Genomic DNA, 22,512 nt, shown 5'->3' with positions numbered 1-22,512 from the left:
AAAACAAAATACAGCATTAAGCATTAAAAACTTCCCTGAACAGGGCTGCCTTCAGATGTCTTTTAAAAATAGGATAGCTGCTTATTTTCTTGACATCTGAAGGGAGGGTGTTCCACAGGGCGGGCGCCACCACCGAGAAGGCCCTGTGCCTGGTTCCCTGCAACCTCACTTCTCGCAATGAAGGAACCGCTAGAAGGCCCTTGGAGCTCGACCTCAGTGTCCGGGCAGAACGATGGGGTGGAGATGCTCCTTCAGGGATACTGGGCCTTTGAGGCCTTTTAGGGCTTTCAAGGTCAGCCCCAACACTTTGAATTGTGCTTGGAAACGTACTGGGAGCCAATGCAGATCTCTCAGGACTGGTGTTATGTGGTCTCGGCGGCCGCTCCCAGTCCCCAGTCTAGCTGCCGCATTCTGGATTAGTTGTAGTTTCCGGGTCATCTTCAAAGGTAGCCCCACGTAGAGCGCATTGCAGTAGTCCAAGCAGGAGATAACCAGAGCATGCACCACTCTGGCGAGACAGTCCGTGGGCAGGGAGGGTCTCATCCTGCGTACCAGATGGAGCTGGTAGACAGCTGCCCTGGACACAGAATTAACCTGCGCCTCCATGGACAGTGGTGAGTCCAAAATGACTCCCAGGCTGCGCACCTGGTCCTTCGGGGGCACAGTTGCCCCATTCAGGACCCGGGAGTCATTCAGGACCGGGAGCAATGCTGCTGAACTCCCGTTGCAGGAGGGGAGAGTTGCTCTTGCGCTCAGATCCCGCTTGCGGGTTCCCCATTGGGGCGTCTGGTTGGCCACTGTGGGGACAGGAGGCTGGACTAGACGGGCCTGATCCAGCCGGGCTCTTAGGGGGCCGGGAGAGAGAGGGAAGGTGGTGGTGCTGCAAACCCCCCCCCCAGCTCCGGGACCGTCCCGATCCCCCCCCGCGCCCCCCCCAGGGACTGCCGCGGTCTCTGCCCCGAGGGGAAGGCCAGACAGGAGCTTTCCCAGCCCCTGGCTGGCTGCTGCGGGGGCAGAGGGGGCACTGGCCAAGCCCGCCCCCATTTATTTTTTTGGGGGGTCCCTCCACGTGACTCCCTCCCTCCCTCCACCCCCCCCCCGGCAGCCGCCCCTCTCTCACCAGCTGCTGCCTCCTCCTCCTGCTGTCCGTCCGCACTCCGGCCCCGCCCTCCCCTCTCCCGATTGGTCCAACTGCTTCCTATTCCAGCCCCCTAGTGGGCGGGGCTCTCCTTCCCGCTTTTCTATTGGTCAGAAGCCTCAGGGAAACCCCCCGCCGGCGCCTCCATTGATCGCCGCCGCCGCCTTCCTGTCGTGGCAACTAAGCCACGCCCACCCGGCCCTGATTGGCGGGAGCTTCCTATGACGCCACACACACACCCAGCGGGCGGAGGTTCCCTCAGACGGGGGTCGCCCACCTGAAAGTGTCTTCGGGCGCCTCGATGGGGCGTAATTAATGATAGTAATTATTATTATTAATGATATTAAGCCACCGGAAGACTCCATCATCATTATTTGATCATTATTAATAATAATAATAATAGTAATAATAGTAGTAATAGTAATAATAATAGTAATAATAATAGTAAATCATCCTTTTGCACTTAAACTCTCCTCATTGGGTGTTTTTAAGCAGAAAATTTATTTATTTATTTAATTTATTTAATTAATAGATATTTATTTATTTAATAGATATTAGATAATTAATAGATATTTAATTAATAGATATTTATTTATTTATAATTAATAGATATTTATTTATTTAATAGATAATAGATATTTATTTATTTAATATATATTTATTAAAGTTTCAAAAAAAATATAAAAACAAAACAAAACAACAATACAAACAAACACAAACAAAAAACAAGTATAATTTCATTCCCTTATTTTCCTGTACTTCCGCGACTTCCTCATACCTCCCCTTTCTGTATTCCAATTTCCAATTATTAATTCAGCAAATCCTCTCCCTTATTTTCCATTTAGTTTTTAACCTTTATTTTCTATTTACTTAAACCATTACAGCTGGGAACCACATAATTTCTAAACCAACGTCATTCTAGCATTCATTAATTTTGCAATATTTCCCAAGATAGTCCTTAAATTTCTTCCAATCTTCTTCCGCTGTCTCTCTTCCCTGGTCTCGGATTCTGTCAGTCATTTCTGCCAGTCCCATATAGTCTATTTAAGCAGAAAATTTAAACCACCTGCCCGGGATTCTGTAGCGGCGATCCCTGCATCGCAGCGGGTTGGACTGGATGACCCCTGGGGGTCCCTCATTCAACGCTACTGTCCTAAGATCCTAGTATTCTACTCTTCTTGTTCCAAAATGAATTTAACTCCGAGCTGGATAATATTCTTATATTATCTGCTGTTTTAATTGACGAATGATAGAATTTTTTACAAAAAGATATCTTGGCGAAGGAAGATTATATAACAATCTTATCTTTTTAAAATGGAAGATGAATTAGTCACGAGTGCACGTGTGAGCGGGCATCTTGTATGTCTCTCTCCTTTTGAAATTATACCACGAGTCCCACCCCCCCCCACCCAGGGCGCTCAAGCGCCTGGTGCGACGGACTCTAACCACTAGGCCGCCACTGTCTCCTTCCGACTCCCAAAGAAACGCCCCTCGCAGCATCCTTCGGGGTCCTGCTGGCGCCACGCGGGCTTCGCTGCTGGAGGAGAGGCGCGCCAGCCCCCCGGGCTCCCCTTCCCTCCTGGGGCTGCGGCTGGCAGCACCAGCTGGGGGTCGCGGTCCCGCTGCCGCGCGATCTCGGGGGCGCCCTTCTCACGACGCGTGTCGTGTCGCCTTCCCCGCTCGGAGGCAGGAGATCGCTGCTGGGACCCCCAGGCTGGCTGGAAGGGCGCCCCTTCGGGATCCGCTTTGGGGGGGGGGCTTCCCAAAAGAGACCCCACGTGGCCCCGGGGAGTTCAGGGGGGCACGGAGCCTTCCCCGCCCTGACGCGTGTCGTCTTCCCCGCTCGGAGGCAGGAGATTGCTGGGACCCCCAGGCTGGAGGGAAGGGCGCCCCTTCGGGATCTGCTTTGGGGGGGTTCCCAAAGGAGACCCCGCGTGGCCCCTGGGAGTTCAGGGGGGCACGGAGCCTTCCCCGCCCTGACGCGTGTCGTCCTCCCCGCTCGGAGCAGGAGATTGCTGGGACCCCCAGACGGGAGAGAAAGGCGCCCCTTCGGGATCCGCTTTGGGGGGGGGCTTCCCAAAAGAGACCCCACGTGGCCCCGGGGAGTTCAGGGGGGCACGGAGCCTCCCCGCCCTGACGCGTGTCGTCTTCCCCGCTCGGAGCAGGAGATTGCTGGGACCCCCAGACGGGAGAGAAAGGCGCCCCTTCGGGATCCGCTTTGGGGGGGTCCCCAAAAGAGACCCCCGGGAATCTTTTCCCCATCCCCGGAGCGCAGCGCGCTCTGCACATGCTCGGCCTGGCCCTGGCTCTCCGCCCGCCCCCTCGGCCCCTCCCCGCCGCCTGGCTCCCCCCACCGGCTCCCCATAAGCAGGAGGCGGCGCTGCTGGGACGCCACTCCGTCCCCGTCTCGCCGCCCGCCCCGTCCAGCTCAGGGAAGCGCCCCGAAAGCGACGACGATGGCGCCCCACTTCTCCCTCCTGCCGTCCCTGCTGCTCGCCCTCCTGCCGCTGGCCCGGGCCCAGGACCCCCCCGCCGGGAACAACACCAGGTACCTGCGCGCCCCCCTCCCACCCGTCTCATCCTCCAGCCCCCCAGCCCAAGAAACACCCCCAAGATCGGGGCTGGGGGGTGACTCTTTGCCATAGATGTCCCCTTCCCTGTTCCACATCCTGGGGGTGCTTGTGGGGGGGGACTGCTGCTGCTGCTGCTGCTGCGCCCCCCCCAAGTTTTGGGTCCGTCCGCGGCACATCTGGAAGGGTTTAGGCGAGACGCGGCTGGTCCGGCTGCCAGGAGCCGAGATGAGCCAAGCGGATTCCCGGAATTCTTGGACGGGGTGTCAAGAGAGCTACTGGGAACGGGGGTGGGGGGCTAGGGGGAAGGCGGCTCTGGGTCAGGGGCAGGGAGGCTGGGAGGAGGGGGCGCCCACAGCCCCGCCGCCCGCCCCCTTCTTAGCCCCAGGCTGTCTAGGAAAGGGGGCAGGACGTCTGCTTGGCATGCAGAAGGGCGCCTCCGAGTAGGGCCCCGTCTGAAATGCTGGAGAGCCGCTGCTGCCAGCCTGAGCTGGATGGATGAAGGAATAAGTCAGCTTCTTTACGCCAGGGGGTCTTCAACCCCCAGACCCCTAGTGGAACGGATTCCCTCAGAAGAGGGTGGTCTCTCCTTCCCTGGAGGTTTCAAAGCAGAGTTGGAGTCGGGGATTCTTCCTGCATTGCAGCGGGTTGGGCTGGATGACCTTTGGGGGTCCCGCCCAACTCGATGCTTCTCCCTCTCCCTTCCAGACCCATCTTCCTCTGCGGGGGCGACCACACTGGCGACAACGGCTACATCGCCAGCGAGGGCTTCCCCAGCCACTACCCTCCTAGCAAGACCTGCGTCTGGACCATCACGGTGACTCTCCCTGGGGGCGGGGGTCCCTGGGCAGAGGGTGGGGGGGACACGCAGCTAGGTACCCCCGCTCCAGCTCCCACCAGTTGCTGACCATTGGCAATGGCTAGGTTGTCCGATGTCTCCCAGTGCATTTCCTGGCCGGGATTCGAACCCTGCTCCTATTGCGCAAGCGTGGCGCTGACTTAAGGCCACGCAAGCGGAACATCCTCCTTTTGCCTGCAGCTATTTCAGATTTTATTTTCCCCGAAGTGTGGGTGCCAGTCTCCTTTCTCCAGGGGTGCCCCCTGAGTCTCCCTCTGCCAGCCTGCCCACCCCCTGGCATCTGACAGCCCCTTTGCCCCCCATTGCCAGGTGCCAGAAGGGCAGGTGGTGATGCTCTCCTTCCGGGTCTTTGACATGGAGCCGGACCCCGTCTGCCGCTACGACTACCTGGAGGTCTACAACGGGCACTCGGCCGTCGAGGGGCAGCGCCTGGGCCGCTTCTGCGGCACTTTCCGGCCGGGAGCGGTCCTCAGCACCAGCAACCGGATGATGCTGCGGATGGTGTCCGACGAGGGCACCGGAGGGAGGGGCTTCCTGGTGTGGTTCAGCGGGGGGCTCCCCCACGTCGACGGTAAGGGACCCCCCTTGCAGCGGCCGGTGGGGCTGGCGGGAGTTATAGTTCCTGGCGGGTGCCAGGTTGGCCGAACCCTTCTGACTTACCCACAGTTCCTCTGGCAAATTACCCAGGATCCTTTGGGGCCCCCGTGCTGAGAACCAGGAGGATTCGGGGGCGGGAGGTTTGGATGCCAATCTTGTTTCCCAATCCAAGCCAAGTTTGTATATTTAATAGTCAGGGAAACCAAGTCCTGAGATTGTGAGTCGCGTTGAGATCATGTTGAGGGAGTTGGGGGTGTTTAGCCTGGAGAAGGGGAGGCCGGAAGGAGATACTAGAGCCATCTTCAGAAATGTGAAGGTCTGCTCCATGGAAGATGCAGCAAGCTTGCTTTGTGCTGTTCCGGAGGGTAGGACTCGAACCCGTGGCTTGAAGTGACAAGAAGGGAGATTCCGACTCAACATCAGGAAGAACTTTCTGACAGCAAGAGCCGTTTGTCAGTGGAACAAAGTCCCTTGGAAGGTGGTGAAATCTCCTTCCTTGGGGTTTTTAAGCAGAGGTTGGGGGGCTACCTGTCCTATATAATAATAATAATAATAATAATAATAATAATAATAATAATAATAATAATAATAAATTTATTTATACCCCGCCCTCCCCAGCCAGAGCGGCTAACATCAATAAAATTACAGTAAAATCATAATAGGAAAAACACCACCAATTTTAAATACAGGTTGAAATGCAATTTAAAATGCAGCCTCGTTTTAAAAGTAGCCCATAGATCAATATATGATCTAGCTGAGATTCCTGCATTGCAGCGGGTTGGACTAGATGACCCTTGAGGTCCTTTCCGACTCTACAATTCTGTGATTCATTTGGGGCTTTTAAGCAGAGGTTGGATGGGCACCTGCCAGGGATTTTTTAATCGAGATTCCTGCATTGCAGGGGGTGGGACGGGACGACCCTTCCAACTATGACTCATTATTTGCTAACTCCTTATTTTGGGACCACAGATGACTTTTAACATTGCACAGAAACCCCCAAGAAGCAGCCAGCAATGGGATCCTAGGAGGACTGGATCTCAAAAACCAATTTAACAACTGTTAGGCTGACAAATACTTTTCAGGGGGCAGGGTTTTGGGATAGGAGCGTTTGCCAGCTGGAATGTTCGAAGCGTGAGAGGACTGCTGTGGAATCTCCCTGGATCACGGCAAGCGTTTGACCTCTGACCTCGAGTAAAAAGGATCCGGCCGGCAGGGAGAGTTTTAGGCCGAACCAGCTGCTCATCTGGGAGCATAATGAGGGGAGGCTGGCGCTCTGCACCCTGGGGTGACACAAGGAAAGGGGGGTGGCAAGTCTCTCGCACCCCTTTTCCTTCCCCCCGCCCCATCCCAATGCACAGGACCTTTTTCCAGGGCGCCCAAAGGGACGAGGAAAAGGGGGTGCCAATCATATAGACTCCTGGGGGTTCTGGGAGCCGTGGGACTATTGGGACGGTGAGTATGAGACCCCCGGTTCTTCCCCGCAGGGGCAGCTGCAGAGACCCCCTCCTGCCCCTCCAAGGAGGGCAAGGCCTGGGCTTGGCTTTTTGGGTGGTGGGCAGGGGGTGCTCTTTCTGCTTTTGGAAGCCCATAGTCAGGAGGGTTGTGGGGTCCTCTGCTCAAGGGGAAGACCCCATCCAGGGTCCTCAGGAGGGGCTGGAAGTATGGGATGGAAGAGACGGACGTCCCTCCAAATAAAATTCTCATTCCCTCCCCGCCTGCTGGCCCGGGCGATGCCAGCCTCTTCTGCCCATTCCTGGTTCTTCTGCAACCAGTCATTAGTGCGGTCTCCCAAATTGCTGTTTTCGCCCTGCGGTTCTGCTCCCTTTGGGGGCCTCTCTCTCCGCCCCCCTGGACTGTTTGCAGAGCAAACAAGCATTCAGACCATAAGACGCCGGACCAGCTTTGATTGCACCCCCCCCAGTAAAATAAAAACATCTCCCCCCTTCCTTTCCTGAAACCCCCCATCCATCCCGTTGAGTCTTTGATCCCCGGCCCCTTCAAATCCCTCGCTGGCTGCAGGACAGGCCTGGCTTCTGAATTGGGCTTAGTTAGGGGGCTCTTCCGAGGGGCGGTGTAGAATATTGGCTGGCATGCGGCACGTGGGTAGAGGTTTGCGCAGGAATGGCCGGCCTGAGGGCCTGCAGGGGTTTTGCCTGCTTGCACATGGGCATGCGGGCACGATCCCTCAAGGCAGCGACTGATTGGCACACTTGAGCCCCCTTCTTCTGTGGGTTCAAAAGGCTGGGTGTGGGCCCACCTTGTCCCCACGGCTCCCAGAGGCTCTGCACGTGGGATCTGTGTGTGTGTGTGTGTGTTTGCACGCTTGCAGTGGGCGTCCCAGAAGTTTTCCTGTGTGCCACCTCAAGAGACGAGGGCCACGAGTTTCTGAGCATCCCTGGCCTTGCCCATTCCGCTGACCCCCTTGGCGGCCCTGCCCCTCTTTCTCTCTTTGCAGAGCATCAGTTCTGTGGGGGGAAGCTGGAGAAACCCCAGGGCACCCTCAAGACCCCCAACTGGCCTGAGACTGACTACCCGCCCGGCATCAGCTGCTCTTGGCACATCATTGCCCCAAAGGACAAGGTAAGGCTGCTTGCTTGTCCCCTTAGCCGCGTCGCAGGGGGTTGGGCTGGATGCTCTTGGGGGGTCCCTTTCAGCTCGGCAGTTCTGTGATTCTTGCCGGCTTCCTCCGGCGGGGCCTCTCTTCCCAGGGCAGTGGGTGGGGTGGCAGCAAGCAACCACCTCCATTCTCTGCCCGCAAAGCTTATGAGTCAGGCCATGCCCACCGGTGCAACGGGAACTTATTCTCTCTCCTTTCCCCTCCGCCCCAGGTGATTGTGTTGACCTTCGGGAAGTTTGACGTGGAGCCCGACACCTACTGTCGCTACGACTACGTGGCCGTTTTCAACGGCGGAGACCGAGACGACTCCAGGCGCATTGGCAAGTTCTGCGGGGACGAATCGCCCAGGTGAGGCTTTGCCGCGCACAAATTTCCCTTTTCTGTTGTGACTGGAGCACGTCGGCTGCCAGCGTTAGGGTGGTTGCAGTCCTCTGTTGCTTCAGCGTGTCTCCTCTTTGGGATGCTTCCTTGAAATATAGGATTGTAGGGTAGGGAGGGACACCTGAGGGTCATCCAGCCCAACCCCCTGCCCTGCAGGAATCGCAGCAGAAGCATCCGCAACACGCCAGGCTCTGCTCAAAAACCTCCAAGGAAGGGGAGTCTGTTTCACGCTCATCTCAAGATCCCCTGAGCATTTCAACGACAAATGCATGTCCCTCGTCGCCTGGGGCTCAGTATAACATCCCTGCAGAGGAGTCTGCCCCATGGGGGGATTTTTGCTCTCTGGACCCTCTGCCCTCAGTGACCCTTCCCCATCGTTCCTGGAGAGTTTACACCGGGGTCAGCAAACTTTTTCATCAGGGGGCCGCTCCACTGTCCCTCAGACCTTGTGGGGGGCCGGACGATATTTTGAAAAATATGAATACCCTCCAAACCGGTCCCAAAGCTGCCTCTGGACCTGGAGGAAGGAAAGCACTCTGCACGCACTCAGGAGCATGTATCGGCGCTGCCCGCTCACCAGGTGTGTTGATGAGCAGCAGCCGCTTTATCAGACTGTACCCACGGAGCTCCCAAGCAGTGTGCACAATGCGCTGCAGCCCATTGTCTGAGGCCACGTCGGCGGGCAGGCCGTGCATGCAGTGCCATGCAGGCGGCGCGCAGCTTGCCCTCCAGCTGCTCCAGCGCGGTCGCCGAGCATGCCACCTGCAGCAGCGGCGAGCTGGGCGCCAGGTGCGGGGCTGGCAGGTGCGCCAAACTCTGGCTGAAGCTCCATGGCGCACCCGTCATGATGCCCATGGCGCGGCCCAGACCTGCTGCCCACCTTCCGTCCATGGCTGCGCTGGAACTTCCTGCAGCCAATCTGAATCCGCGCCAGCGTGCCATCTGCCCAGAAGCCGTGCCAGCATCGTGCAAGTCGGTCCCTGCATTGCAAGGCGTCTGCAGTGTGTGGGGACTGACCGAGCGGGCAGCAGGGTCCGTGGGTCAGATTTATGAGCCTGGGGGGCCGCATCCGGCCCCCGGGCCTTGGTTTGCCAACCCCTGGTTTACACCCACAGATAAGGGCTTCCCACTGGCTCTCTCCCTTCCCCAGGTCATTCCCACGTCCTCTAAGACCACAAATTCCCTTTCGCCTGCTTTGGCAAATAATCTCTCTCTCCCATCGCCTTTGGCTTCCCTGAACTGCCCCTGGCCTCACAGGGCCTCCTTCTACGCCTCCTCCATTTAATTTCTTGGTCTATTTCATCGTATATTCGTAAGAACATCAGCAGAGCCTGCCGCTCCAAGCCATCCCTCGCCCTCTCCTCCTCTTCCGATAATTTGCCTCCTCCTCTTTTAAAGCCACCATCGCTGTGCTCATGCCTGGGGGGGGAGAGATCCCTTCTGAACCGGCTTTCCCCCAGCCAACCAGCCTCAAAGCTGCTCTGCCACCTGGGCAGCTCAGTTAGTTAGAGCACAGGGAGGCTGATGATGCCAAGGCCACAGGTTCGATCCCTGTATACGGGTAGCGGAATATTTCTGCCTTGCAGCGGGTTGGGCTGGATGACCCTCGGGGGTCCCTTCCAAGTCTACGATTCAAAGAAACCTGGTTCCTCCCAAATCCAAGCCCCTTGTCTTGACACACCATCCTCTCCTGCCCAAGCTGCACCTGCCTGCCTGGTCCTCTGCGTGGAACCAGAAGCAGCATCTCAGAGACAGAGGAGGTTTTTGCCGTCGCAGCGGGCAACCTAAATGTGGCTTCCAGGACGTTAGAGTAGGGCCAGGGAGGGACTTCTCTGCTCTTCTCAATTCCTTCCCTCTCCCTGCGGTCATCTAGCACTGTCTCCTCAAATGGCAATGAACTGCTGGTCCAGTTCGTCTCGGATCTCAGCGTGACGGCCGACGGTTTCTCGGCTTCCTATGTCTTCAAGAGCCCCGGCGAGACGGTGGACAAAGGCATCTCCCTGCCCACAGGACGCGTTTTCCCAGGCTCCAAGCCAGCCCAGCCGGGCAGGAAGCCAGTAGCCCCCAAGCCCAAGCCGGCACCGCGCCCCAGACCGACCGCCAGGCCCCGCCCCAGCCCCACACGGCCCACGGCACCACCTGCCACAGGTAAGAGGCATCTGCAAACAGGATCACCGTGGGGTGTGTCAGGACCTAAGAAGAGCCTTGCTGGATCTGGCCAGAGGTTCCTTAGGCTCAGCATCCTGTTCCCAAATAACCCTCAGGACCTAAGGGTCGAGGTAGACTGCCTATGGAGCTGGAGGCTCCATAAGGGCATCGGAAGAGCCTGGCTGCAGGATGAGGCCCAAAGTGGCTCACCTAGTCCAGTGTCCTCACAGACGCTCCAGTGCAAAACCTCCAAGCAGGATCTGAGCACAAAGCCAATCCCCTTTAACCCCAGCTTGGCAAACAATCCGTAGAAATCCCCCTTGAAATCTGGTTAAATAATATATGGACTGTGGCTCCGCCGGAACACCTCCCTCGCCACAGAAGGCACCTCAGGGGTCGGCACTTTGGGTGAGACTTCGCTCCAATTCTTTTCCTTTATAAATGAGGCAGAAACTTTTGTTCCAGCCCCAACACCAGAACCTCTGCAGGGAGCAATTACTAGGATCAATGTTGGAAGCTGTGCGTACTTCAGGTGAAACTTAGTAAGAATGCAGCGCTGGGCAAGTTACTGTAGGAATATGTCATTCTTGGATTTGCAGGGACAGCAATAATTTTTTTGGGGGGGAGAGCTCCCTTCTACTCCATGGATTTGTCTCATCCTCTTTGGAAGCCATCCATGATGGTCGCCATCCCTGTCTACTGTGGCAGGGAGTTCCACAGTTTAGCTTTCTTTTATCGGTCCTGAATGTCCCAGCATTCCGTTGCATTGGATGTCCGTGATTTCCAGTGCTATGAGAGAGGGAAAAAAACTTTCCTCTCCACACTTTCTCCCTGCCTGGCATAATTTTTATAAGTTTCTATCGTGTCACCTCTTGTTCACATTTTCTCCAAGCTAAAAAGCCCCACTGTCCACAGTCTGCAGCAGGCCAGGCTCCCCTGGAGCTTCCAGGCCTATCTCCTGGCATGTGTTATTTGTAAAATAAATATAGTTTTATTGATTTCCGATATATAACAATTACCCCCAAAAAAGGAGAAGGTTACAAAAACAAAATTACCCTTTCTTCCCCTCCAGGACAGATCAGTCTAGTTTAGTTTGCCAGAGTCCAATCTGAGGTTTTGGTAGTTGCTGTTCTTTAGACTTAAAGGTAAATGTAAAGGGACCCCTGACCATTAGGTCCAGTCATGGCCGACTGGGGTTGCGGCGCTCATCTCGCTTTATTGGCCGAGGGAGCCGGCGTACATCTTCCGGGTCATGTGGCCAGCAGGACTAAGCCACTTCTGGCAAACCAGAGCAGCACACGGAAATGCCGTTTACCTTCCCGCCGGAGTGGTACCTTTTTATCTACTTGCACTTTGATGTGCTTTCGAGCTGCTAGGTTGGCAGGAGCAGGAACCGAGCAACGGAAGCTCACCCTGTCGTGAGGATTCAAACCGCCGACCTTCTGATCAGCAAGTCCTAGGCTCTGTGGTTTTACCCACAGCACCACCCACGTCCCAACTCTTTAGACTTACCCATAAAGTATTTCCACAAAATTGTCCGCATCCTTTATATTATTCAGTGCATAATGTGCATTCTGAATGGCCAAGCAGGAAGCAAGGTAAGTTTCCAAAGCTGCCCTGCTGCAGGTAACGTTGAGGACGTGTTCCTGAGCATGTGCAGAGTGCTAGTTGGGGGGTTTGTTTCAATTCTACTCTTCCCCTCCGTTTCTCCCCCCCCCCCACCAGGTGAAATCACCTGCCCAGACAAGTGCCGCCGGACAGGAACGCTCCAGAGCAACTTCTGCACCAGCGATTTTGGTGAGCCCTTGAGGAAAGCGGGAGGGGGCATCGTAGAATCATGAGGGAAGGGACCCCCAAAAGTCATCTATTCCAACCCCCATTTGAACAGGTGCGGGGGGGGGCAAAGTGGGGAAATGTGCACACCCTCGTTCTGCCAGCTCCTGGAAATGAAACTGGGCAGCTCTGCGGGGGAGGGGCAGAAGAAAAATGGCTGGGAGTGAGTTGTCAATCAGAATGAGCCCCAAATGTCTCTGGAGACCCCATAGCCTCTTAGATCAGTGGTCCTGCCCCCTGGGGGGCGGTGGAATTACATAGAGGGTGCGAAGAGGTAAGCGGGCAGCAGGGGGTGCTTGAGGTGCCAATGACTATCAAGTTTTGGTCATCCGTTTTGCGGAGTTAATTACGGTAGTTTTAACTGGGTTTTGAACGCACATGTGATCAATTGCAAGCGTTCTGATAAGTGTCTGATGCTGCAAACTGCTGTTCTGAATAATGCCTTTTATAGCATTTTGGGTAGGGGGCAATGGGAACGAGATCCTGGAACCCAGGGGGTGGGGGTCCTCCAAGAATGTTTGGGAACCACTGCCGGCTGCCCTGGCTCCAACCTGGGAGGGGTCCTCCTCCGTTCTGGCAGCCCCTCACCCTCCAACGCCGCTTTTGCAGTGATCTCTGGGACAGTGAAGACGGCCGTGCGAGGGGCAGGGAACAAGGTCACCATCACCGTCGCCCTCGGGAATACGTACAAGGCAGGAGCCCTGAGCCTCCCCGCCGAGGGCAGCGCAGCCACTCTTCGCTTCGAGGCCCCCTGCCGGCAGTGCCCCATCCTGAAGAAAGGTGAGAGACCCCCACACTCGCCCCTCACATGTCCTTTCACCCCCGCACCAGCTCCTTCCGCCGTTTCCTTACACAAACTGTGCAGAAAAGCAGAGGGGCAGGAGAGGTCCTCGAGATCTTACGACTGTAGGATGGGACACCCGAGGGTCATCCAGTCCAGCCCCCGCCATGCCTGCAGGAATCACTGCTAGAGAAGGCCTGGCCGATGCCCACCCAACCTCTGCTTAAAAGCCTCCAAGGAAGGAGAAACCGCCACCTTGCGATGGCTTTCTAACCCTGTGTTCAGTGGGAATCTCCTTCCTTGCAATTTGGAGGTGTGGGTTCGAGTCTTACCATGTGGGGCATCAGGAAACGAGTGGGCTCCGTCTTCCACACGCGGCAGAGAAGTCCCTCTGCCATCAGTTCTGGGCCTACGCGAAGGGGCTCCCACCCAGCCGGCCAGCTGAGGCCCACCCTGCCTCCTCTCCCAGGGGCTCCATGTATTATAGTCATACCTTGGGTTACAGACGCTTCAGGTTACGGACGCGCCGAAAACCAGAAGTACTGGAATGGGTTACTTCCAGGTTTCGGCGCATGCGCAGAAGCGCTAAATTGTGCTTTGCGCATGCACAGAAGAGCCGAATCGCAACCCACACATGCACAGACGCGGCGCTGCTTGTTGTGGACGCTGTGGGTTGTGCCTCCCGCAAGGATCACGTTCTCAACCCAAGTGTCCACTGTATTTGAAATATACTCAGAGTCGAGAGTGGATTTCATGCTCTTTACTCAGCTCATAGTGGTGAGGAGGAATGGAAGTTCTCCCAGAATGTCTGCTTTATATACATTATTTACACAATAAATGTGATTGGCTAATTCTGGGATTCTCCTGTAGGCCAATCAGGTTGCGGATTCCTTTCCACCTGGAGCTGGATTGGGTGGCCTCTGTGGACCAATCAGACTGCTGCATTCTGGGTCCTATTGTTCTAGGACCAATCAGACTGCTGCAATTTGGATCCTATTCAACTCAGTACATAACACTAATCCTTTCCCCCTTGCAGGTGCCAACTACGTCTTCATGGGCAAAGTCGGCGCGGACGGGAGTGGGCAGCTCCCCCCCACCAGCTTCGTGGTGCCCTTCCGCCAACCACAGCATAAGATCCTCACCAACCTTGCCAAGCGTCCCTGCACCGCACCGCCAGCTGCCAGGAACAGGACCTGAGCCTGCGCTGCCGCGTCTCCCTTACGGACAGAGCCACCCCAGGGGTGCCCAGCGGTGCCCGCCTCCATATAGCCAATGAACGGGGGAGGGGGAGGGGAAATGTACCCGCACACCGCCCTGCGCTTGTGTTTGGGGAGGTCTGAGTGTTAAACGCAAGTGTCTCTTAAAGGTATTTTTACATATCTGCTTCCGTATTTCTCCCGTGTTGGAATGGCCTTGCGAACCCTTCATTCTCGTTGGTGCCGGGAACCCCTTGATGCCTGACACCCCCCCAGGAGCTTGGGGGTCACATACGGAGCACTCATAAGCCTTGGTCTGCTGGGCAAGGTGGTGGCACAGCGACTTGGGAGCCCGCTCCTGCGGCGGGTGGATTCTCTGGCGTGCTTGTGTTGGCAAGGGGTGGACAATTCATAAAATCGTAGGATTGTAGAATTGGGGCCCCAAGGGTCATCCAGTCCAGCCCGCTGCAGTGTAGTTATTAGTTGGGGGGTCGGACAGAGTAGGGAGGATGGCCAAGCTCTCAACCCTGTTAAAAAAAAGGTAAAGGGACCCCTGACCACTAGGTCCAGTCGTGACCGACTCGGGTTGCGGCACTCATCTCGCTTTACTGGCCGAGGGAGCCGGCATACAGCTTCCGGGTCATGTGGCCAGCATGACTAAGCCGCGAACCAGAGCAGAGCACGGAAACGCCATTTATCTTCCCGCCAGAGTGGTACCTATTTATCTACTTGCACTTTGACGTGCTTTCAAACTGCTAGGTTGGCAGGAGCAGGGACCGAGCAACGGGAGCTCACCACTGTGAAGTAATAGCTCCAGGGGAAACGCATGAGGGAATCAGAAGAGCCAGGCTGCCCAAAGGTGGCCCAGCATCCTGTTTTCACAGGGGCCAACCAGATGCCCATCATGGGAAGCCTGCAAGCAGGATTCGAACACAAGAGCCGATCTCCCCCCTCCTGCTGTTACCAGCTACTGGCATTCAGAAACATCTCTGCCTCTAAGTGCGGAATCAGGGCTCAGCCATCGGGGCTAGAAGCCATTGTTAGCCTCCTCCTCCGTGAATTTGTCCAGTCCTCTGCCCTGTGTGAGGTGTGACCGATGCAAAGGTGCAAAGCCCTCAATGGAAGCCCCAAACTCCAACCTCTGGAGGGGGCAAAAGCTGCTCTTTGGGCAAGGAGAGACGGGGCAACGAGAAGCCCCGCCACCTTGCAAACAGCAGCTGCTGGCGAATTCTGCTTTCCAGAGGAAAGAGCAGATTAAGTTTCCACCCACGCGGGCGCAAAGCAGGCCAAGGGGAAACCGCAAAGCTTTGCCACATCACTTGAGTTGCGAGGGCGGCCAAGTCCCCCTGGGAGGGGAGTTGGGGGTGGGGAGGACGGCGGCAGAGATGGGGCGCAGGCTAAGGGGGAGAGAGCACCCTCGAGACGGGGTTTGGAGCCAGGACCCCAGGCCAGGCCTGTGCAAGACGTCTGCTCCTGGCTGCAAAAACCTCTTGGCCCGTCTCCAAGCCTTGCAGAGGAAGCAGGCCGCCTGGCTCCCAGCCGAACTGCTCTGCGCCTTGCAAGTTGCAAGCGCTTCTGGGTTGCCGCTGCGAAATGAGGGGAAGGGGCGTAGTTCAGTGGGTAGAGCAGGTGGAGAGAGACTCCCTGTTTAAAAGGAACATTGCAGAGAGCTGCCAGCTGGTGTGGGCAATACTGAGATGAATAGACCAATGGTCTGACTACAAAGCACCTTCTAAAGCAGCTGCTCCTCCCATGGGGGAAGCATGAGGCAAGAATTTAGAGATTTTGGAGTTGGAAGAGACCCAAGGGTTTCCTGCAGTGCAGGAGTCACAGCGCCAGAACCCCTGACAAGTGGCCATTCGGCCTCTGCTTCAAAGCCACCAGGAAAGGCGAGTCCGCCATCTTTCCACTGTCAAATGGCTTCTACAGTTCTTCCTGACGTTTAGTCGGAATCTCCCTTCCTGCAGTGTGAAGCCGTGGCTTCGGGTCCTGCGCTCAGGAGCAGCCGAAAGCAAGCCTGCTCCATCTTGGGATAGCCCTTCGGATATTTGAAGGTGGCTCTCATATCTCCTCCGCTTTCCCAGGCTAAACACACCCAGTTCCCTCAACTGTTCCTCACAAGGCTTGGTCTCCAGGCCCTGATCATCCTGGCTGCTTTCCTCTGCACACTTTCCAGCTTGTCAATCTCCTCCTTAAAGTGGGGTGCCCAGAAATGGATACAGGACTCCAAGAATAGTCTGACGGAGGCAGATTAGAGTGGAACTGCAACTTCTCTTCATTGGACACGTCTGTTGAGGCCGCCTAGAATAGCATTAGCTTTTTTTGCTGCTGCATCACAAAGCATGGATACCCAACCAGCGACCACCGTTGCCTCCCTGATCTCCCACCTTTCGCCCCCCAAAGATCTCAAGGTCCTTCTCCTTCTCCTCATTTAGTCTCCACAACGACCCTGCGAGGTAGGTGAGGCTGAGAGGCAGTGTGATGGGCCTTTAAGGTCACACCCAATGAGTTTTGTGGAGAAGGTGAGGCGGGTGCTGAACCCTGACCTCTCTCCCAGGCCAATACTCTGACCACAACTCTAGCCCTATGCTATTCCAGTTCTGGGATAGCTCAGTCAGGAAAGCACGAGACTCCTACTCTCAGGGTTGTGGGTTCGAGACCCACGTTGGGAATTGCAGTGGGTTGGACTAGATGACTCTCATGCTCCCTTCCAACTCTCCTATAATTCCACCTGTTCTAATCTGCTGCCACCACACGCACCACCTTGATGAGGGAACCCAGGCGTCCTGACTCCTCCTCTTCCTCCCCGCCCCGTTCTTCCAGCTCTCCATCATCACCTGCCTCCCAATTTAGGTCTTCTCAGGTGCTGCCTATTTGGAAAGTGGGTCCAGGGCGCCGCCTTGCGTCCGCAAGCGGGACTGCGGGGGAAAGAGAGGTTTCGTTGCTGCCCCCCCCCCCCGCGTCTCAGCGCCTGTCCCCGAGCGACCCCCGAGCCGGGCCCCGAGCCAGGCCTGGGAGGAGCAGGTGGCCCCGTCCGTCTGCAAGGTCGGGACGTCCCTTCCTTGCGCCGGGACCCGAAGTCCTCCGTGGGAGATGTGCCTAAAAATAGCCAGGAGGAGATGGGCAGGAGAGACGCGGTGGGGCAGGCCAGGCTGATAGCCCCGCGTCCATGAGGAGGGCAGGTGCGGCCCCACATCTAGAGAGCCCTGCAGTCCCTAGATCGGATCAAATCTAGTCCAGCATCCAGTTCTCACAGTGACCGCTAGAAAGAAGTCTAGCGAGGGTAGAGATAATAATAATAATAATAATAATAATAATAATAATAATAATAATATTTATACCCCGCCCATTTGGCTGGGTTTCCCCAGCCACTTTGGGCGGCTTCCAGCAAAATATTAAAATACAATAATTCATCAAATATGAAAAGCTTCCCTAAACAGGGCTGCCTTCAGATGTCTTCTAAAAGTCAGATAGTTGTTTATTTCCTTGACACCTGGTGGGAGGGCGTTCCACAGGGAGGGTGCCACCACCGAGAAGGCCCTCTGCCTGGTTCCACATAGAGACCTCACCTCCTCGTGGGATTGGCACCGCGATGCCCTTTCAAATGCCCGTCTAAGCCAGGGCCCGTCACCGTTGCACTTCAGGGCAGCCCCCAAGCTCTGGAAGCACCTGGTCGGCTGCTCTGAGAACCGGAGGATTCCTAGATGACCCTGACTGCCATTCTATGGGCCTGACCCAGCTGCTGGGGCTCTTCTTGCGCGTTTCCTTGGCTCATACTATCCATGGCGGTTCCTCGGTTGCCCGAGGGTGGCAAAGGCATCTGAGATAGGCGTAGCCGTGGGGTTCCCAGCGGAGGCACGAGGAAGTGGGCCGGCTTGTTGACTCTGGGAAAGACCCCGCAGTGCACCCATGTGCCCTGGTGCGAGAGGGGCCAAAGCTCTCGCACTGAACCCCACGAACAGAGGTGGGGAGAGCTTTCCCAAGACCTGGGGGCGCTTCCACCCTGAGCGCACAGTCTCTGCCGGGCGGGTGACGCGGCGCCTCGCCCTCCGCCTCCTTCTCTAGGTCTGGACCAAAGATGCAGCTCAGGAGGAGGATGTGGGGTGGTCCTCGCCACCCATGGCTCCTGCCCTCTTCTTGCCCCATTGAGGCTGCGGAGGCTCCCCCCTCGCACCCTTCCCGCGCATCCCAGGGACCCACCGAGCTCTCTGGGGCCTCCACGCTGCAGCCCTAACCCGACCCCACTTCTGCCCACCTTGCTTGCGGCTCGGATATCCCTCCTTTCCCCCCAAGCTCCAGGTAGCGACGTGCCTGGTTCTCCTCGCTCCCCATGCAACAGCCCGGCGAGGCAGGTACGTGGGGCTGAGAGAAGGCAGGGGCCGCCGCCCGCCCCCCAGGTCACACCCCGGGAGAGATGCGTGCCTTGAGCTCCTTGCGCGCAGGAGGCCAGGCTGGCTCGGGGCTCTGTTGTTCCTGCTGGGGATGTTATAAAGGGATATTGGTAATTTCTTTTAAAAAGTTCCCCCTTCGGTGGACCTTGCAGAGGTTTCAAATCCAGGTTAGAATGAGAGAGTCGGAAGGGAGCAAAGGGTCATTTAGTCCGACCCTGCAATGCAGGGAAGCTTCACCCAATATGGGGCTGGAACCCACAAACCACAGTCTATTATTATCCGTTAACCTCGCCCCAAACAGCTGCCCTGCCCTCCGCCACTTTGGGGCCTGGACTCGCCCCCCACCCCGCCGTTTGCTCCGTGCATTTTCTTCCTCCGTGGGTTGGTGGAGGACAAGCCGAGAGGGCGAGCGGGGCACCTGCCGCCTTGCGCCTCGCCTGCGTGGATGCGGGCCGGGGCGGGGCTTGGACCCGGGCCTGGGGCGGCGGGAGGGCGGGGCGGGCCGGAGATAAAAGCAGCGCCTTGGCCGCGCGCCCTCCTGCGGATCCCGGCAAGGGCGCCCGGCCGCGCCAGCCCACGACGCCCAGCAACCCGGCCGCGTCGCCGGCTCCCGCGCTCCGGCGTCCTGCGCGCCTCCGGCAGCAGCGGCAGCAAGACGCGGCGGCGCCCGCAGGCCAGCTCCCGCTTGCAGATTTACCCCGGTGGAAGAGGGAGGCTGGGAAGAAGAGGCCGCACCTGCGCCCCCCCCACCCCCGCCGGGTGATTTTAGCAGGTATTTTTATGTAGGACATCGTTGCGCTCTAGAAGACGGAGGGGACGCCTGCCAAAGCAGGACGCCTGCAAATGCATCTCCGCAGATTTTAAGCCCATCCTCCGCGGTCATTCTGTGGGCTCCCCCACCCAAGCACCCCCCCCCTGCACTGGGGCAGATGGCGGAGCGGAGGCAGGCTCTCCATGGCAACCGCTAAAGCAGCCGCATCCTCGCCGCCCCCCTGCCCAGCCATAGGCAGCAGCTCCGCCTTTGCAATCTGCGCTCTTTCTCTCCTCTTGCTCCCCGCACCCAGCATCGCCGAGGGGGTCTGGGGTCTGGAGTGACAGCCCGGGAGGCGTGGGGCCGGGTGCTCAGCTGAGAGAACCCCCTTCTGCAGCGTCTCCTTCCGTGGCCAGAGAAGCCAGAGCACCGGGGGGCTGGGGCTGACTCCCCACTCCTGCCCCCTGTAGCCGCAGCGAAGGGACAAGGTCAGCAGGGGCACCCATGGGCAGGGGGGCCCAGATGCCCCTTGCCTCCGGCAAGGGAGGGGGCCTGCTCCTGCGCTGGAGCGAAGTGCCCCCCAGCATGACGGAGAGCTTCATCCTGAGCGGCTACCGCTGCCCGGGCTACACCTTTGCCCAGTGCCTGGTCTCGGCCTTCCGGCCCACCAACGAGACGGGCAACTTCTGGACGCACTTCCTGGCCGTCTTTGTCTTCGCCTTCCACTTCCTGGAGCAGTTCTGGGGCGAGGGCCCCGTGGTGCCCGAAGGTCCGCTGGACCCCTTCTACTACCCGCTCTGGAGCTACTTCCTGGGGGTCTGTGGCCTGCTGGTGGCCAGCAGCATGGCGCACCTCTTCAACTCCATGTCGCTGGTCATCCGCGAGATCTGCTTCTACATCGACTACGGCACCATCAGCGCCTACACCGTGGGCTCCTCCTTGGCCTACTTCTACTACATCCACCCCAGGGGAGGCGGAGGATCTCCACCACCGTTACCGGGCACCGGCAACAACATCTCCTCTCCGAGCGCCTGGCCCAGCTGGGAGGGTGCTGGCTGGCTCTCTGCCCTGGCGGGCCAGGTGGGCACGTGGTTTGAGGCCCTCTACGTGCCCAGCGCTTGCCTGATCGCGCTCTTCTGTACCCTGGCCTGCTGCAGCACCCGCCACCAGTGGCCGCGCTACCGCTACCTCATCCGCACGCTGGTCTTCCTGCTGCCCTTTGGGGTGGTCTCCATCCCCGTCTTCCGCAAGCTGTGGTGGGGCGGCAGTGGCGGGCACGGGACAGGCCGCTTCTTCCTGCGCCACTGCTTCTGGCTCCTGGCCTCCGGGATCTTCAACGTCAGCAAGATCCCTGAGCGCTTCAGCCCGGGGAAGTTCGACATCTGGGGCCACAGCCACCAGTGGTTCCACTGCTGCACCTTCATGAGCATCCTGGACGAGCTGCACATGATCCGAGGGGAGATCCGTGAGCTGGGCGCCGGGCTGCCCCTCCTGCCCAGGGCTCCCACTTTCCTCTCCACCTTTGGCGTGATGCTGCTGCTGCTGATTTTGCTCGCCAGCATCGTGGGCTGGTTCGGGCTCAGAGCTTACGCCAGCCACCAGCGGAGCAAGGCCAGGAAAGGGGACTGAGGCGCACTGGCTCATTTGCATGGCTTCTGGGCAAGGCGCGAGGGATGCCACGCACTGCTGGAAACTGGAAAACACTCGCTGTGTCTAGCACTCACACTGGATTTAACTCTGGGGTGGGGAAGGGGAACCGGAGAAGCTTGAAATAAAAGGAAGATGTGACTTGAACCGAATTAGGTGTCCCTTGCAGATAACTCCATGCGGTTTTTTGGACCTGGCAAACAGGATCTTGGGGGAGCTGTGCTGGTGCAACTTGAAAGGCCAGAGATTGTGGCCTGCGGGGTTTATTTTTCCTACAGGCCAATGCAAAGTCCTGCAGGGGTAGTTTTCCATTCCTCTGCCTGCTGGGAGAGGTGTCAGGCAGCAATCCTGTATCAGTCAGGGGTGGGAGGTGCTGTCTGGGAAGCAGATGAGTTCCCTCGGGAGAGAAAGTGGGAGGGTAAACTTGGGGGCCAGGATCCTTAGGGTGGCCAGGAGCCAGAATCGCAGGGGTCCCAAGTTCTCAGCCAACCTGCTTATGGAAGTTTGGAGTCTAAGGTCTTGAACCCGCTCCCCAGGAGGAAGTGATGGCCTCCAAGATGGATGGCTTTAAAGGAGGATTAGAGAACAGGGAAGAGAGGGTGCCTAGCTATGAGGACTATGATCTGCTTCCACAGTCAGAGGCAGCAAGGCTTCCAAAGAGGAGGTGCTGGAAACCGCAGGAGGGGAGAGTGGCTCTTGCTGGTTTCCCATTGGGGCATCTGGGGGCCCCCTGTGAGAGCAGGATACTGCACCAGGTGGGCCATTCACATGATCCAGCAGACTCTTCTTATGGAGGTGGCCTGGCTGGCAACAACTCGCTTGGGTGCTTAGCGGGCTATCAGGTGCATCTAATTTTTGTACTTTACCCCAGTCTCTGCACTCTTGCAAGACAAGTAACAGCAGCAGCAGCAGCAGCAGCAGCAAAATGATTTCAGAAGCCTCTCCTGACCTAGGGGCCCTGCTCCACCTGCTCCAGCCTCTTCAGAGCAGGGCATCTCTCTGATTCTGGTCCCTGCCTGATTCCCAGGCTCAGAGCAACTTCAGAAAAGGTTCCGCTCATCCCTAAATATATTCCATCTGCACGTGAAGCTGTCTTGAGTTTAAGGGCGCAAAAATAGTTTTGCTTTGTTTGTTTTTTAATGTGTGCGGACGTGGGGAAGCAGCAGCAGCAGCAGCAAAAATAGCCCCAGTGGAAACTTCAGCTCCTGCCTCCAAAGGCCAGCTCCCAGGGTGGTGGTGGTGGGGGGGTCACTCTGCAGGATGGAAAAGTTTTGGGTGGGGGGAGCTCTGCCTCTCCCTGTTCTTTTGGGCAGAAAAGGCACTTTCCCTCTTTCTTTCTTTCTTTCTTTCTTTCTTTCTTTCTTTCTTTCTTTCTTTCTTTCTTTCTTTCTTTCTTTCTTTCTCTACCTCCCCCCATAACATCTCTCTAACAAATGCTGGGAGAAATTAAGGTCACTGTAATGCTGGACTTCAGCTGCTGGTAGTGGGGAGAGAAAGCAGGCAGGGCAAAGGGCAGCAACAGGGCCTGCAGTTTCTGTATTAAACTGGGTGGGGGGCAGCAGAAGCATTGATCCCATCCTTCTCTGGTTTGAGTGGCTAAATT

At 57.2% G+C, this 22,512-nt stretch overlaps 2 protein-coding genes and 1 long non-coding RNA gene across 4 annotated transcripts in view; 2 read left to right on the top strand and 1 right to left on the bottom strand.

Annotated features, from left to right (window-relative positions):
- Window positions 1–1,126: 1,126 nt before the first annotated feature.
- LOC309355903 overlaps window positions 1,127–22,512 on the bottom strand; it is a 143,426-nt gene continuing 122,040 nt past the window's right edge. Inside the window, exon 5 of one of the 2 annotated variants that reach the window (XR_014162592.1) lies at window positions 1,127–1,136. This is a non-coding gene — a long non-coding RNA (uncharacterized lncRNA). Of the gene's footprint in view, window positions 1,137–15,161; window positions 15,172–22,512 lie in introns of those variants that run through there. The other variant, XR_014162593.1, reaches the window with a different exon arrangement.
- Window positions 3,510–14,301, top strand: PCOLCE (procollagen C-endopeptidase enhancer). The gene is made up of 9 exons (XM_081886883.1): window positions 3,510–3,686; window positions 4,417–4,525; window positions 4,877–5,138; window positions 7,620–7,744; window positions 7,993–8,129; window positions 10,036–10,310; window positions 12,036–12,107; window positions 12,753–12,923; window positions 13,961–14,301. The coding sequence occupies exons 1-9, from the start codon at window positions 3,595–3,597 to the stop codon at window positions 14,119–14,121; spliced, it is 1,404 nt and encodes a 467-aa protein (XP_081743009.1). The 5' UTR covers window positions 3,510–3,594; the 3' UTR covers window positions 14,122–14,301.
- On the top strand, window positions 19,163–21,061 carry LOC309355794 (membrane progesterone receptor epsilon-like). Its single transcript, XM_081886942.1, has one exon. It carries the CDS (start codon window positions 19,767–19,769, stop codon window positions 20,889–20,891), a length of 1,125 nt encoding a protein of 374 aa, XP_081743068.1. The 5' UTR covers window positions 19,163–19,766; the 3' UTR covers window positions 20,892–21,061.

This window comes from Podarcis melisellensis, assembly GCF_964234715.1.
Source record: "Podarcis melisellensis genome assembly, chromosome: 13".
NCBI classification, from domain to species: Eukaryota; Metazoa; Chordata; class Lepidosauria; order Squamata; family Lacertidae; genus Podarcis; species Podarcis melisellensis.
Note: the sequence above shows the minus strand (reverse complement) of the source record. Positions and strands in the feature narration are given on the sequence as shown.

Bases quoted from the DNA above. Each gene is read 5' to 3' on its own strand.
- PCOLCE (XM_081886883.1), top strand. From the start codon at position 3,595: ATGGCGCCCCACTTCTCCCTCCTGCCGTCCCTGCTGCTCGCCCTCCTG. The intron at 4,526-4,876 runs GTGACTCTCCCT...CCCCATTGCCAG, and splicing joins CCTGCGTCTGGACCATCACG to GTGCCAGAAGGGCAGGTGGT. The intron at 12,108-12,752 runs GTGAGCCCTTGA...CCGCTTTTGCAG, and splicing joins CTTCTGCACCAGCGATTTTG to TGATCTCTGGGACAGTGAAG.
- LOC309355794 (XM_081886942.1), top strand. From the start codon at position 19,767: ATGGGCAGGGGGGCCCAGATGCCCCTTGCCTCCGGCAAGGGAGGGGGC.